The sequence below is a fragment of the Megascapheus bottae genome, chromosome 10, assembly GCF_031878675.1.
Source record: "Megascapheus bottae isolate mThoBot1 chromosome 10, mThoBot2.hap1, whole genome shotgun sequence".
Lineage (NCBI taxonomy): Eukaryota > Metazoa > Chordata > Mammalia > Rodentia > Geomyidae > Megascapheus > Megascapheus bottae.
Genome location: NC_143518.1, coordinates 5344969 through 5361140, shown reverse-complemented (window position 1 = coordinate 5361140; position 16172 = coordinate 5344969). Strand labels below are relative to the sequence as shown.

The window sequence follows — 16172 nt, the reverse complement described above, 5'->3', positions numbered from 1 at the left end:
CCTTTCTATATTTAGTTTTACCTGTATTTTGTCCAAGAAAGTCAGTCTTTTGCTAGTTCTGTGACTTGAACTCTGGGTTTGTACTCATGCTCATGTTTTTAGTGATCTACCATTTGAACCAAACTTCTGGTCCAGCATTTTGCTAGGTTATTGGAGATCAAGTCACTTCCAATCATGCTCATCAGACTTCAGCCTTTAGAGTAGCTAGGATTATACATATGAAACACTGGCACCTGACTCTGGTCTTTATTTTTACCCAATTCTGTTGAAGTTCTCATAAAGAAACTTGAGATATGATAGTACTTACAGTTTATTTTGTTCATGAACATTAAAGTAAAGCTAAGAAACATACTCAAGCTAAGAGTCACTACAAATAACTTTCATTCATACTCACGTGGTAAAACAGGCATTGCTCTTTCCAGCCTACTTTAATTTTCCTTTGTGATTTGGCGCACATGCTTAGTATTTAGTGCTAAAGAACACTATTAGTCATTGCTCAAACTGACTTCCATATGAAAAGAACCACCATATTATGACCTTTCAATGACTAGTTCTCAAAATGACAATTCACTTGTCATACGGAGATTAATCCAGAATAATTTAGATGAGGTATTGCTTAGTACCAGTGATGAGTCAAATGGTACTTGGTGTGAAGGCTTGGGTGATTCTCATCTGATTACAGGCTCATACTAGAGACTGGTAGAGTCCAAAGCTAATTGGGCCTTGTGATGCAGCAGGGGTTTGCTTGACCCCACTGTTGTGCTCTTCTGGTCACTGAGAGGGGTCAATGTGTAGGGCAGGGGTGGCTGATATAAGTAAGAGGTCAAATTCTGCTGGAAAAGAGACATAATGGTTTCATGAAGCACAGCTGACAGATCCTTGAAAACTTGATAAACACATGCTTTTTTAATTTAAAATAAATTATTGACATATTTAAAAAACTACCTTTAATTGTACAAAAGGGTTTCAGTGCAGCCTGTTAATTTCTGAGTGCGATAGATCTTGATCAGTGTCACGGCTTCCCATCCACAGTTTATAGGGTTTCTTTGTAAAATTTGCCTAGAGGAATAATGATCATCCTACAGTTCATATTAATATTAGAAATTAAATAATAAACTCATGCTTTTATGCTTTCAATTTCAGACTTCAGTATTTCAGTAACTACTAACAACTGTTAATCAAGATCATTAGGAAAATGAATTCCAAGTGTCAGTCTCCAGTATCTATAATGAATCCTAACTACTTAGGAGGCTGAGATCTAAAGGATTGTGGTTCAAAGCCAGCCCATGAAGAAAAAGTCCAAGATACTCCATTCCCAATTAACCAGCAAAATGCTGGCCTAGAGCTGTGGTTCAAGTGGTAAAGTGGTAGTCAAATAAGTACCCAGGCCTGAGTTCAGTGGCATCGAAGTAAAGAAAATTACTCATTGTAAGAAATTGTATTATTTGATATTGTATTGTAACCTGGCTATTTCTCTGACTATTTCTCCTCACATAGTTTCTACATGAAAGTATCCATGATGAAGTGGTAAGCAGACTTCAGAAGGCCTATGCTCAGATCCGTACTGGGAACCCATGGGACTGTGAGTATCAGGTTGTATTGTCAATGGTGCTGCTTTTTAATTTTTTTTTGCCAGTCCTGGGGCTTGAACTCAGGGCCTGAGCACTCTTCTTGGGCTTTTTCCTCAAGGTTAGCACTCTGCCACTTGAGCCAGAGCACCATTTCTGGCTTTTTCTATGTATGTGGTACCAAGGAATCAAACATGGGTCTCCGTGCATGCTAGGCAAGCACTCTACCAGTAAGCCAATCTCCTGGCCTGCTTTTTAATTTTTTAAAAAACAATATTATAAAGGTGATGTGCAGAAGGTTACAGTTACATAACCTCACACTCTCTCCTAATCCCCACCCACATGTTGTGTCGTTCATTTTCGACATAGTGACCAGTGAGTACACTGCTGCATTTGACCCGTTGTCCCTCCATTTCTGCTCCTCCTCTTACTCTCCCAAAGACATTCAAATGAACAAATGTAACAAAAGGGAAAGAGAACAAAAATAGCAAAAAGAAAAAATACCTCTTGTTTTCATTTGATACTTTTTTTAAAATTTACATTAACATTTTGTATTGCTATACCTCTTGTTTTCATTTGATACTTATTTTTTTTTTGCTCCCAGTCTTCATGATTTGACTTATGCCTCCTACCCAGCCTACTTTCCTGCTAGACCTATCTCTGAGCTCTGGCTTCTTCAACCTTCTTAGTACTTCAAGCATTTCTAGCTTTGATGGGAAAAAGCTCATCTAGCTCTTCCCACAGCTGGCTCTGCTTCATAGGGTCTTCCTATATTTTCCTCATCCCTAAGTTTATGTTTTTTATGATGATGGTGAAGATGGTGATGATGATGATGATGATGATGATGCCAGTCCTGGGGTTTGAAGTCAGGGCCTGGGTACTGTCTTTGAGCTTTCTCAAGGCTAGTGCTCTGCCACTTGTGACTTTTTCTGTGTATGTGGTACCAAGGAATGGAACCCAGGAGCTTTGTGCATGCTAGGCAAGCACTTTACCACTAGGCCACACTCCCGGCCTCCCTGGGGTGACCTTAATGTTTTTGTTCACAGCTTTCATGTAGGTTTCTTCTATCTGAACTGGCCTCCTTGAACTGCATACCAGCTCCAGAAACTGATGTTTCTGGAGATAGGGCTATTGTAATGAACAGACAACTTCTGCCAATTCTGTAGTGGTTTAAATTTTTTTCCCCTACTGCTGAGGCTTGACTTTAGGTGCCTTATAGTCTTGTTCAGATATCTTGTTCATGGCTGACTCTCTACCACTTGAAACATGCCTTCAGACCAGTTTTTTTGCTGGTTAATTAGAGATAGAGTTTCAAGGCCTTTTCTGTCTGGGCTGGTTTTGAACCCTGGTCCTCCAGATCTTAGCTTTCTTGGTAGCTAGAATCACAGACATGAGCCACTGGGGCCTGGTCCAATTCTGTGTTTTTGATGAGGTGTTTTGGTTGGAGTCATTGCTCAGAAGCAGGGTTGGCAGACAGGTTTATGTCCATTGTATTTGCATCTGCCATCTGTTTATCTGTTGCAAGCCACTCCTTTCATTTGCCGTATGCCCGATGGCTCTGAAATACTCAGGCATCACAACTCAGTAGTTGTGATGGATAATACATCTGTGATACAAGGCATTAAATATCTTCCATCTGGCCATCATAGAAGCAAGTTGTCGGCTCCTATTCTCCATTGAGGGGGTATAGGAAGGGCCTGGCCCTGTTCATTAGGAAAGCTGTTACAATACTGCAGTGCTGTTGGTTAGTGTAAAATGAAGAGCCTTTGTTTTCTCTTCCCAGCCGAGGTTCTCTATGGGCCACTTCACACCAAGCAGGCAGTGAGCATGTTTCTTGAAGCTGTGGAAGAAGCTAAGAAAGCAGGAGGCACAGTGGTGTATGGAGGCAAGGTAACTCAAGCTCTGGCTCTTCTTTTTACTTAGGTACAGCAAGCTTGCAGAACATTGGTGATGGTTCCACTGACCTTTAACTCCTCAGCCCTATTCTAAACGGGGAAGAAGATGTTAAAGAGCTAGAGTGATGATAGAAATTGCATGTAGTAGATTGAGGGTGGGGGCACAGAAGAAACTGAGTCTTGATTCCCTTTGAGTTGGGTTCCCAGAACTCTGTACAGAAGAGGACCTCTTGTCTTTCCCCATAGGAGACGTTGTATTCAGAGTGGCTACACTCTAATTATCAGTTATTTCAGGGAGTTAAGCCAGGGAAACACAAAAATATGTCCTATTTTGTTCTAAGCTAACACAGAACTGCATTTATTTTCTAGGGCTTGAACTCAGGCCTTGTGCTTGCCAGGCAGACACTCTGCTGTTTAAGCCATGCCCTCTGCCCGTTTTACTATAGTTATTTCTAGAGTATGGCCTTGAATTTGTGCCTGGGAGGGTCTGGACTGTGATCTTCCTCTTTATACTTTCTTTATAGTGATGTCTCTGTGTCTGGACCCATTCATGATTTTTATGATTTTTTTTATGATTTTAAGATTTTTTTCCTATGGATTGTAGGAGGTTTTTTTTTTGTCTTCATCTGTGCCAAAGCTACCCATGTAATTTACTGTCTGGACAGTGTATTTTCATTTTATTCAATGAATCTGAAAATGCAAGTCTTGCACAACAGTCTAATCTCCAGTCTCCAGTTCTGGTGCATTACTAAATTCTGGTTGGACAAAGGTTAAAAATTTTTGTTCTAAAGCAGTCAACCTTATCTTTATAGAAATAGCTTTTGGCATTATAATAGCTAACATAACCCTGTGAGAGCCATTAAGAATAAATACATGGACTCTTAATAAGCATACACATGGAAAGAACAGAATTTCAGAGACTCGTTGGAAGTTGGACCACATTCAGAGCAACTTGTAGTGGCATCAGTATATGTCAAGAAAGAATCAGTCATGAAGTTACATGGAGACTCCCTACCTCCTTCTTTCCCTCCCTCCTTTTTACCCTCTCTCCCTCTTTCTAACCCTCCCTCCCCTCCTCCTCCTTACCCTTCCTCCCTTTTTTCTCTTTTTGTGGTACCAGGGCTTGAACTCAGGACCACTCATTTGGTCTGTTTGCTCATAGCTGTCATTTTGCCACTCAAGCCATGCATCCATTTATATTGTTTTTTTCTGGTTACTTGAATATAAGAATTTATGGGTTTATTTTCTTGGGCTGGCTGCAAACCTTGAACCTTGATTCTCAGATCTCAGCCTCTTGAATAGCTAAGCTTATAGCCATGAACCACCAGCACCTGGCCTAAGGATTAGTTTCTGATGAAGCTTTCTTGCTTACATATGGCTGTCTTCTCTATCACTTCTCTTAGAAAGGGGAGAGAGAGCTCTCCAACTTTCTTCCACTTCTAATAAGGACACAGTCCTGTTGGATTAGGGTCTCCCTGGTGGTTTTATTTATTGATGACTGTAGTCACCTTTTCGAAGGCCCTATCTCCAAATAGGAGGCCTTTGGATTCATTAGGGTCTCAGCATAGGAATTTGAGATGGGACACAGTTCAGTCTATCTATCACACAGTAGGTACAGGATACCTACCTTAAAATTATTTTTGAAATAACCCCTTGCAGTTAGGTACTGGTAATTCATGCCTGTTATATCTGAGATCTAGAGGATCACAGTTCAAAACCAGCCAAGGCAGAAAAATTTCCAAAACTCCATCTCAAAAATAAGCAGCAAAAGTGGGCTGGAGCTATGTCTGAAGCAATAGAACATCAGAGAACACCAGCTGTGAGCAAGCCAGAGGAGTGTGCAGAAGGCCTTGAACTCGACCTCAGTACCAGCAAGACAACAAAACACATTTGTGACTTTTTTTTTTAATGGTCAGTTGTGGTGCATGGAATACTCTCTTCCCCAACTCTTCCTTTTTGCTGCTTTTCCCTCTCAACTAAATTAGAACCAATGGGAGGAAGAGAGAATTTATTCAAGATAAGAAATAGTTGACCTCGAGATGCTTTCTTTGTTTTCCCTCAGAAACGTAGACAAGATGGTGTCTTCTGGCCTTCACCTACTATAAACCAAATGCTTCCAATCCTCTCCTTTTAATTCTCTCTTTGAGGTTATGAACCGCCCTGGAAACTACGTGGAGCCCACCATTGTGACTGGCCTTGCCCACAATGCATCCATTGTGCACACTGAGACTTTCGCTCCGATTCTCTATGTCTTCAAATTCAAGGTAGAAATTCATCCTGTTTCTCTAGTTCAAAATCGAAATACATGGCAAGACTAAGGGGAAATGAAGTATGGCACATTTCATGATTAGCCTTTGGGAAAGCTTCTTAAAGTCCCTGTGAATAGTAAGCATTTAAAGGTTCCAGATAACCCTTCTTGAACACTTGTTTATTAAACATGTCATTTGAAATATGACATAAAAATCAATGTTAATAAATTCTTTAATAAAAAAAGGTTCCAAATAAAATATGGAAAAAAAAGCTTGCCGGTTTGGCTGCCCGGGAAACTGAGATGGGGACTTCTTTGATGTTTCTTATGGAATGTTTGCATTTGTGTCCTTCCTTCCTTCCCTCCTTTCCTCTCCCCTCCCTCACTTCTGTCTCTTCTGTCCCCTAACCTTTTCACTTAAGGTTGACACTCTACCATTTGAGTCATAGCTCTTCTATTGGTTAATAAGGTTCTACTGGTTAATAAGGTGGTTAAATAATGGTCTCCCAGACTTTTCTTCCTAGGTTGATTTTGAACTGATATAATCCTGAGATCTCAGCCTCCTTAGTAGCTAGGTGAGCCACTGGTGAGGCAGGATCTCTTAACCCAGGAACTAGACAGATGGTCAGCCGAAGGGCTGTGATCCTGTGAGCACACACAATGAGAAGGTAAAGGGAAGTATAAAGATAAGTTCTCTGATCATGCAGAGACTGGGCTGTGGTTATTTTAATGAGGTTATCCTCCTAAGTTGAGATAGGCCCTGGCCAAACCAGCAAAATGTTTAGTTTTAAGACTTTGGATGCTGAGTCCAGGTTTGAATGTGCCATTGTGAAAAGGTCAATGATTGTGAGAACTGCATTGCGTTGTTTATTTATGCCTTGCTCTAAGATGTCTTTCCTTGTTTCATCTGCATGACCCTGGGTGTCCTTTTGGGTTTTGTGAAATGTGTGCTTGATTTCAAGTTTTTGAGCAAATGACTTTGCTTCCTGTTCCTTCCGTTGGCAGATCTGAGTTGGTGATGGATATTATAAAATTTGTGTCTTTGAGGCTGAATAATTTAATGCAGAGATCAGTGTGCTGTACAGGATAAAAATGGAATAAATATTTGCCATTATGCTTAGTAGCTTGAATGAATGACTAAACTTTGCTCCTTAAAGTAGATTTGAAGCAAAAACTCTACGAAGTGTTACTTACTAAAATATGATCCCAAACCTAAGAAAAACATACAACTGGTAAAACCAACTAGTCACCTGAAATGTTGGTTCTTGGTCTACATCAATTAAATGAAATTAATGCCAGTGAGCTCTGCGTGCGTGCGTGCCTGTGTGTGTGTGTGTGTGTGTGTGTGTGTGTGTGTGTGTGTGTGTGTGTGCGTGTGTGTGCGCGCGCGCGCGCGCGCATGTGCATGTATGTGTGTGCCTGTGCCAATACTAGGGCTTGAACTCAAGGCCTTACATTCTTCCTTAGCTTCTTGGCTCAAGGCTGTCACTCTAATACTTGAGCCATACCTATATATTTTTTTTTAAATTTTGCTGGTTAATTGAAGATGAGTATCTCAGATTTGTCTCCTGGGGCTGGCCTTGAACCATGATTCTCATGTTTTAGTCTCTTGAGTAGTTAGAATTCCAGGTGTGAGCCACCGATCTCCAGTTACAGCAGTGAACTTTGGCCTGAGCCCTGTAACATGTAACAGCCTCCGGTTGATGTCTTGTTTCTTTAGAATGAAGAGGAGGTGTTTGCGTGGAATAATGAAGTGAAGCAAGGACTTTCAAGTAGCATCTTTACCAAGGATTTGGGCAGAATCTTCCGCTGGCTTGGGTAAAATTTTTGTCTCTTTCAAACATTTCCTGTGGATCTCATTCATTTGATGAGTGGACTTTGAAAAACTTGAATGCTTTTTTTTTGTTGTTGTTTTTAAACATTGAGAGTCTTGTGCTTTATCTCATTTTGATTTTTAAAAATTTCCCATCATTCTCACCCATGCCTCTGCTTCCGTGTAGGCCTAAAGGTTCAGACTGTGGCATTGTAAACGTCAACATTCCAACCAGTGGAGCTGAAATTGGAGGTGCATTTGGTATGTAAGCAACAATTGCTCCTTTTCATGTTGGGCCAAAAAGTAGCTTGCTTGATTTATTTATTTACTTACAGTGTATGTAGTATGTGTGTGTGCGCGCGTGCGTGTGCGTATTTATGGGCATATGTATTTTTGTGCCAGCATTGGGGCTTGAACACTGGGCTTGGGTGCTGTCCCTTCTATTTTTTGTTCAAGGCACATGTTCTACCACTTGAGCCACAGCTCCACTTGGGGCTTTTTGTTGGTTATTTGGTGATAAGAGTTACAAACTTTGCTGCCTGGGCTGTCTTCTCATAGAGATGCCAAGATTTCAGCCTACTGAGTAGCTATAATAGCAGGTGTGAGCCACAAGTACCCAGCTGTAACAGCTGCTTTTTTTGGGGGGGGTGTGTGGATTTTATTCCTCCAAACAATTAACCCCTGCTTCAAAGCAAGAAAACATTTTACATATACTATTCTGGGTTTATTTGCAGTGGGCATAATGCATAGATATCTTGTTTTCAATTTTTGTTTGTTTTATTTTTAGATAGGATCTTGCTTTGTAGCCCAGGGAGTCCTTAAACTCATGATCCTTTTGCCTTTGACTTCCAAGTACTGGGATTACAGCTGTGCACTGCCATGTCCTGCAGCAGCATCACACTTGGCCACGTACTGTCTTTATCTAGATGAAAAACTCAGTAGTTTTTCTTTTTCTGGTCCTGACTGTCTTTTTTCTGGATAAACAATGAGTTTACTTGCAAATAGGCTTCAAAGAATCCTGTCTAAACAAGCATGTATTAAGTTTTACTTATCAAACATTATCCAGGTTTTTTTTGGGGGGGGGGTTTGGTATAGAGTCATGGTTCAGTGTGCAAGCCTTGCAGAAAATGAAGTTTCCCTTTCAGCCCCATCTCTGCCCTGCTATGTGTTGTGTGAGTGTGTGCGTGTGGAAGTGTGTGTCCACGCTCCACTGTGGACCTTTACTCTCTCTGTTAACCCGTGTGTACTCACTTGCTCTGGGTGGCTCTTCTTCCTTAGAGCTGTAAAAACATCTTGCAATGGAAAAACTCAATCCATTTACATTTGATTTCTCTTTCCCTTCCAGGGGTGGCCTTGAGATGACTTTTTAGCAGTACTGAGTTTGAACCTCAGTCCCTGAACTTCCTAAGCTCTGCCAGTTGAGCCAATGACTCCAGCACTTTTTGTGCTAGTTATGTATTTTTATTTTCCTGGAGCAAAGGATCTTGCCTTTTCTATCTGGCTAGCTTGGACCACAGTCCTCCTGTTTCTGTACTCTGTGTAGCTAGAATTGACAGATGTGCCAGCACAATACCCAGTTTTTTATTTTTACTTTTATTTTGGTCTGGGCAGACTTCAGACTGTGGTTCTTCCCATTGTAGGCATGTTCTTGACATTTATTTAAAAATTATATACATTTGGCATATATATATTATCCATATATGCATATGGATATACATATATCTACATATCAGAAAGTCAGAATATTTAAACTGGAAAATAAATTTGTTTCCAGTGTCTCAAGGTTTCCATGCACAATACTTTAGTTTAATGATATAGTTATTATTTTTGTTTCCTGATGTTTTCCTTATAACCCCATCTACTTTACTTTCTACTTTACACTCACTTTCTGTGTTCTGTGTGTCTTGGTGTGGGGGGGTGTATGGAGATTTCTTTTTTCTTTTTGTCATGTCCTATGCTTGAACTCAGGGCCTGTGCGCTATTCTGAGGTTTTTTTTTTTTTTTTTTTACTCAAGGCTAGTGCTCTGCTTCAAGCCACAGCACCATTTCCTGCTTTTTTTGTGTATATGGTACTGGGGAATTGAACCCAGGGCTTCATGCATGCTAGGCAAGCACTCTACACTGAGCCATCTTCTTGACTTGTGTGTGTAGAGACTTCTGTGGGCCTAGTGGAAGCAGTGGGTAGGGAATTTTCCTGCTCCCTTCATCACAGCACGTTAAGCTCCAGACAGAGCATGAGCTCCTCACACTGGCTTCCTCTGTTTCCTAGGGGGTGAGAAGCACACGGGCGGGGGCAGAGAGTCTGGCAGCGATGCCTGGAAGCAGTACATGAGGCGATCCACCTGGTAAGGAGAGGGAGAGGCTTGGGTCACTGGTGGGTCTCCCATTGGGGGAATGTGCTTTCATATCTTTCTCCTTTCTGTTTTGTCTCTGCTCAGTCTCACTTCATTTTAGCCTGTGTTCTACAGGCGTCTCCTTTTATTTGAACATCAGTACTTCAGAATGCTCCAAAGTAAAACCAAAAACCTGTGGGTTCTGGATTACAGGCATGAGCTACTATCACCCCACTGTTTGGTGTTGTTGATGCCAATTCTGGGGCTTGAACTTAGGGCCTCACTCTCTTACTTGGCTTTTTGCTCCATGCTGGTACTTTACCTCTTGAGTCATAGCTCTACTTCTGGCTTTTTCGGTGGTTATTAGAATGTAAGTCTCATGGCTGTGTCTGTCCTGATTGGCTTCAAACCCAGATCATTAGATCTCAGCCTCCCGAGTAGCTAAATTTACAGGACAGCCACAGTCTATGCCACTGGATGTGGCAGAGATAGCTTTGTTTGCCAGGCATTGGTGGCTAACACTTGTAATCCTAGCTATTCAGGAGGCTGAGGTCTGAGGATGGTAGTTTGAAGCCAGCCCAGGCAGGTAGAGTGCTAATCTTGTGGGGAAAAAAAAAAATAAAATCAGTGACAGTACCCAGGTTCTGAACTTACCCTCAGGACTGGCACAAAAAGCAAACAAAAAAAGCTTTTTATCTAAATAGAGTAGCAGAATGTGGGTGCAGAGTCGTGTGGACTGTGTTATAAAGGAGTGCTGGGAGGAACCCAGGGCCATTGTCCTAGTGTCACTCTCGGCTTCTGGCTAGTGCTGAGACCTGGCTGGCTTCCTCAGCCTGGGACTGGCAGCCTAGACACACTTCCCTTCTAGGCTCATGGAAGGGGCTCACTGAGTCCCGCCCACATGCAGCACTGCTGGCTTTGCCATTTTTGAATCAGTGGTGTTCCTTTAGGTGATGTTTAGAGATGACTTTTCTAAACCCATTGCGTAGGAATCATTTTCCTCTCTGGAAAAGAACCAGGCGATCCTCCAGCCGGCTAGCTACAAAGGAGCTTCTATTTTCTAGATTATTATAGCTTATTTTCTTTCTGTCCAACTAAGGATATTTGTTTTTTCCCCTTTATAATCCAGTTTACTACTTATTGAAAGAGAGAAAGAAAGGGACAGGTTTTGTTTTTTTTAATATTCTGTGTCTTACTCAAAAGAAAAGTTTAGTTAAATGTGAGCTATTGGATTCCAGGTGTGTGTGTGTGTGTGTGTGTGCTTTTCTTTTGTAAAACTGATACATACTAATGTTTTCTTCTGTCCTATTTTTCTCATGAACTTACAACTTAACATAAACACACCTGTGTTTTTTAGTGGTATTAAAGCCTTCTGTATCATGTATTAATGTCTATTTAATTCTGTCCTGTTTCTTTTAGCACCATCAACTACAGTAAAGATCTTCCACTAGCCCAGGGAATCAAATTTCAGTGATGTCTTTCACATGAGTTGGGTATACTTCGGAAGACCGACCGAGAAAATGAAGATTGATCCTTTTCAAACATGATTGTGACTAATCATCTCTAAGGATCCCGAATTACTGACTAAACAAAGACACTCATTATTAAACAAATCAAAATAAAATGTTTATAACACATAGCCATTTTTATTAAAAACAAAACAAATTGGATGGATTTTTTTTTTTTTTTGGTAGATCATGGGGCTTGAACTCAGCCTGGGCGCTGTCCCTGAGCTCTTCAGCTCAAGGCTACCACCCTACTCTTGAGCCAAGCCCTACTACCCATTTTCTAGAAGTTAATTGGAGATAAGAGTCTCAGGTCCTTTTGTGCCCAGGATGGCCTTGAACCTTGTCAGGTCTCAGCCTCCTGAGTAGCTAGGATCATAGATGTGAACCACTGCGCCCTGCAAGATTGGATGGATTTTTATGTTCAGTTGTCCACTGCGTTTTCTCAAAATTACTCACTTTATAATTAGTACCCCACTCTCCAGGTCATTCTACTTCTCTTTGTTGCTCTTCTATTATTTTTTTTTGATATTTTTTATTGTAATTGATAAAAGGGTTACATGATATTTGCCAGATAGAAGGTGCCAGTCCTGGGGCTTAAACTCAGGGCCTGGGCATTGCCCTTGGACATTTTTGCTCTAGGCTAGTGCTCTGCCAATTGAGCTACAGCACCACTTCCAGCTTTTTCTGAGTATGTGGTACCAAGGAATTGAACCTAGGGCTTCATGCATGCTAGGCGAGCACTCTACCACTAGGCTATGCTCCCGGCTCCAGCTCTTCTATTTTAAAGCCTTTTCTTGCCTAGATTGTATGGTTCCCTGGTATGATATGTTTCTTCTACTGGAATACTTTCTGTAGAGACCATCTCACAATGGTTGTTTTGGCAGTTAACTGGGAGAGGTGTGTGGGTTGTTTTTGTTGTTGTTGTTGTTGTTGTTGTTTTTTTATCAAAGCCCAGGGTAAGGAAACCAGCCAGGTCACAACAGTGGCAAGAAAGAGGAGTGACACTCTTAACAGGAAGGAACTTAATCCTTATACTGATTGGATTCGGGATTTAAAAGAAACAGTCTTACCCTCTATTGGAAAAAGTCTCTATAGCATTGGTATTTTAGTTACTAATTGACTTGATTTTGAGTATATGTTATCTCAATTCTCGGTTAACAAATGAGTTTCTCCTTCCCTATTAAATTCAGTTTTGAGTCCTACACATTGTCTAAGTGACCTTTGCACCTTATCTTTTTATTTAATTTTATTTAAAATTTTATTTCCTAATACTGGCATTTCAACTCTGGGTCTCAAACCCTTTGGCTGGCTTGCTTAGTTGACTACCACTTGAGCCAATCTTGCTTTTTGCTGATTAATTGGAGATGGAGTTGCACAGACTTATTTGTTGTTACTGTAAAGGTGAGTTACATAAGTCAGGTAATGAATATATTTCTTTTTAAACAGTGCCACCTCTCCCAGGTTTTCCCCCTGGCACTCCAACCCCACAAATTGTATAGTTCATTTTCAACATAGAATCCATTGAGTATTACAGTTTAAGCTGTTGACCCCTTGTCTCACCATTTCTTTTCTTTTTTCGTTGCTTGTGGGACTTGGACTCTGGGCCTGGGTGCTGTCTCTGAGCTCTTCAGCTCAAGGCTACCACCCTAACCTTGAGCCACAGCACCTCTTGTTCTTGTTCTCTTCCTCCTCCTCCTCCCCCTCCCCCTCCCCCTCCTCCTCCTCCTCCTCCCCCAGGGCTTCATGCATGCTAGGCAAGCACTCTACCACTAAGCCCCATTTCCAGCATTGCACAGTTTTCTACCCAGGCTGGCATCAAGCTGAGATGCTCACATCTCAGCCTCTTGAGTAGGTAGGATTATAGGCATGAGCCATCACACCTGACATTTAAAACATATCTCTAATACAGTTTGACTTCTCGGTTACAAGGTAAGCCAATTCCTGCTTCATCAGAAAAGGGGTGTTTTGGAACATATTCTTGTTAAACTTAAAAAAAAATCTAGAAGACAAAGCCCAAATAAATCAGTCCTCATAGTCAGTCTCAAAGAGCAAACCACAGGGGACTATGTTATATAGTCTATTTTCCTGGCTACGAAACACTAATCACTAACCAAATAAGGATGTGCTTATTTGCTTGCACATCCTTCCATTGGCAACTGCAGGGTTTAGAACTGACCTTTCTTTACCCTACTGACCTGTAGGTGGCACTGCTCACCAAAGCAAACCTCTCCATTGAGCAACATGCATTGAACTGACTTGTCCAAGAAGGAGGTGACCTTTCAGTAGCATGTGAATCTATTGAATTCAGCCTACTTTTCTGCGATTTTCTTCCCAGCATTGTTGTTGTCCTGTCTCCTGTAGCCTATTTGCGCTAGTGATCTTGAATAAAAACATAAACTCTGAAATGTTAAAGAGGAAAAGTGCATGCCTATAATTGCTGATTTCTATTGCCTCTTAAAATGTAATTAACTTGTTTTGTTTTATGTTAGCCTGGCCTTTTCTAGAACTGTGGTTCCAACTAAGGGCCTCACATTTTTCCTTGGCTTTTCATGCAAGGTTGGAATACCCCCCCTCAACGTTTTGCTGGTTAATTGGAGATGAGTCTCTTCTTGGATTTGTCTGCTCTCACTGACTTTACTCAATCCATTTCAGCACTAGCACTCGGCTGCCAGTCTCATTCTTCAGCAATCATGCCTGAGTTTTCCATTTTGAACAGCTTCATAGGACACTTTTTTTGTATATGTTCACATATATCTGTCATGAAGTTTTCAAAAGTACATAAATGTAAACCCCTATGATTTCTAGGACAATCTTGCAAAGTAGATACTATAATGATTCTCATTGAATTGAAAAGAAACAGATACAGAGAGGTTACTGAATTTATCCCAACTCACACAGTTGATAGGGCTGGAATTTGAATCGATGTAGCCAGACTGGTGCATTTATGAATGTAACTAGTGCACTGGAAATTGTGGCACTCGTGTTCCCGTCTCGGCTGACTTCAACCACAATCCCCGAATTTCAGCTTCCTGAGTAGGGAACTGGACTGAATCACTGGCTCAGGGCAATCTTGCTTTTGTACTTCATTAGTTACTGGGCCTTGCAGGAAGGTACTTTGAAACTATGTATATATCCTAGTCCTCACCAAACTTTCCATTTATTAATGATTTTATATTTGCCCACATGTGTATTTTCCTATTTTATCCAGTGGCATGTGATCCACATTACATATGTAACTCAGCCCTTGCCTGTGGATTTGATTTCTGGTATAAGAGTTTGACATGGGTTCTTCTGCTTGCTTGGCTTAGCTTCCTCATGGCCTGTGCTCTATCATTTGAACCATACCTCCAGCCCAGCTCTTTACTGCTTCATTGGTGATAGTGTCTCACAGATGTTTCTGCCCAGACTAGCTTTGAATCTTATTCTGGATCTCTGCTTCCTGAGAAGGTAGGACGACAGATGTGAGACACTTGTGCCTGGCTAAAAATAATTACAAATGTAAATGTCCCTCATTTATTCATCAGGAGCCCTGAAGACTGGCTTTTTAAACCATCATAGTCAGAAGTCAACATGGAGGGCCTAGAGTTTGGCCTAGTGGTAGAATGCTTGCCTAGCATGCACAAAGACTCAAGTTCGATTCCTTGGTACCACATACAGAGACAAAAATAGCTGGAAGTGGCGCTGTGGCTCAAGTAGTAGAGCTTTAGCCTTGAGAAAGCCCAAGGACAGGGCTCAGGCCCTGAGTGTAAGCTCCAGGACTGGCAAAAAAAAAAAAAAGGTAACATGGAGGGTGGACTCAAGGCCCCTGCAGTGGCCAAATGTGTGCATCTGTATTGACTGGGCAATCTATTCACATCAGCGCCACAGGAATCATGTTAATTTGGCCCCTTCTAGTCTCCAGTCATCAGAAACATGCTGCCATTACCTCGATTTCATTTTCCTGTTGACTATTCCCCTGTGTAACTGACCTGCAACCCAACTCTCACAGTGTTGGTGGGGCTGGCACCATTTTTCCTCTCAAAGGCCTTCCTCACATGGCTCAGGCATGAACCCCACACAACACCTCTAACCTGGAGCACTTTCCCAACTGCCTCGTGGCTGCAGGGCTGAACTGTGTGACATGGTGTCCAGGCCTTTGCTGTCTCTGCACGAACGAGGGTGGCTCACAGGTGTATCTGTGCTCCAGCTCGGGGAAGGGCATCCCAACCGTGCCTTTCAGAGCATGACCAGAAGTGGCACACATCACCTATACTCGTTGGGCTTTAGAAGAAACTCAGTCATATAGCATTCTAGGCCAGAGAGAGGGGGAGAAACAAGCCTTTAGAGGGAGGCCTGGTATCTAAGAAGTAGCTGTTCTGTGTTGAGAGTAGAGTAGGAGCTGAGGAAAACCTGCTGCCCTCAGCTCTACTTGCTGCTAGCAGGAATAACCTTTCTACTCTCTGCTTACCTGCCAATGAATGCTTCATTTGGATTCCGTGTCCTTGCTTTCAGAGCTGCCCATCACTCAGCCTGCAGCAAGAGATACAATCTGCGAAAGTCTGAAAGCAGGCCTTCAGAGGAACTCTCAAAGTCAGTTAGAAGGAGATGGAGGAGATGGCTGGACAAACAGGACAGCTGGCTATGCTGGCAGAGATTCAGAAGCCTTTGGGCAGCCAGTGGGCAGGATGGAAAGTGGGTGTGATGGAAGGGAAGTGGGAGTCCTGGAGCAGATGTGAGCTTCCTGCTTGCCTGGCCTCTCTGCTCACGTCCTACTCTCTGGCTCCGGGTCTCAGGGCTGTCAAGAGACTTGGATTTTATTCTCAACACT

The 16172-nt window shown here is 41.9% G+C and overlaps 1 protein-coding gene across 1 annotated transcript in view; it reads left to right on the top strand.

Annotated features, from left to right (window-relative positions):
• The window catches only part of Aldh7a1 (aldehyde dehydrogenase 7 family member A1), a 34303-nt gene extending 22776 nt beyond the window's left edge, over nucleotides 1-11527 (top strand). The window contains exons 12-18 of the mRNA XM_090340104.1: nucleotides 1498-1582; nucleotides 3352-3458; nucleotides 5611-5727; nucleotides 7432-7529; nucleotides 7712-7785; nucleotides 9794-9869; nucleotides 11277-11527. Of these exons, the coding sequence (XP_090196230.1) occupies nucleotides 1498-1582; nucleotides 3352-3458; nucleotides 5611-5727; nucleotides 7432-7529; nucleotides 7712-7785; nucleotides 9794-9869; nucleotides 11277-11331 (612 nt within the window). The 3' untranslated portion in view covers nucleotides 11332-11527. The remainder of the gene's footprint in view (nucleotides 1-1497; nucleotides 1583-3351; nucleotides 3459-5610; nucleotides 5728-7431; nucleotides 7530-7711; nucleotides 7786-9793; nucleotides 9870-11276) is intronic.
• Nucleotides 11528-16172: the final 4645 nt, after the last annotated feature.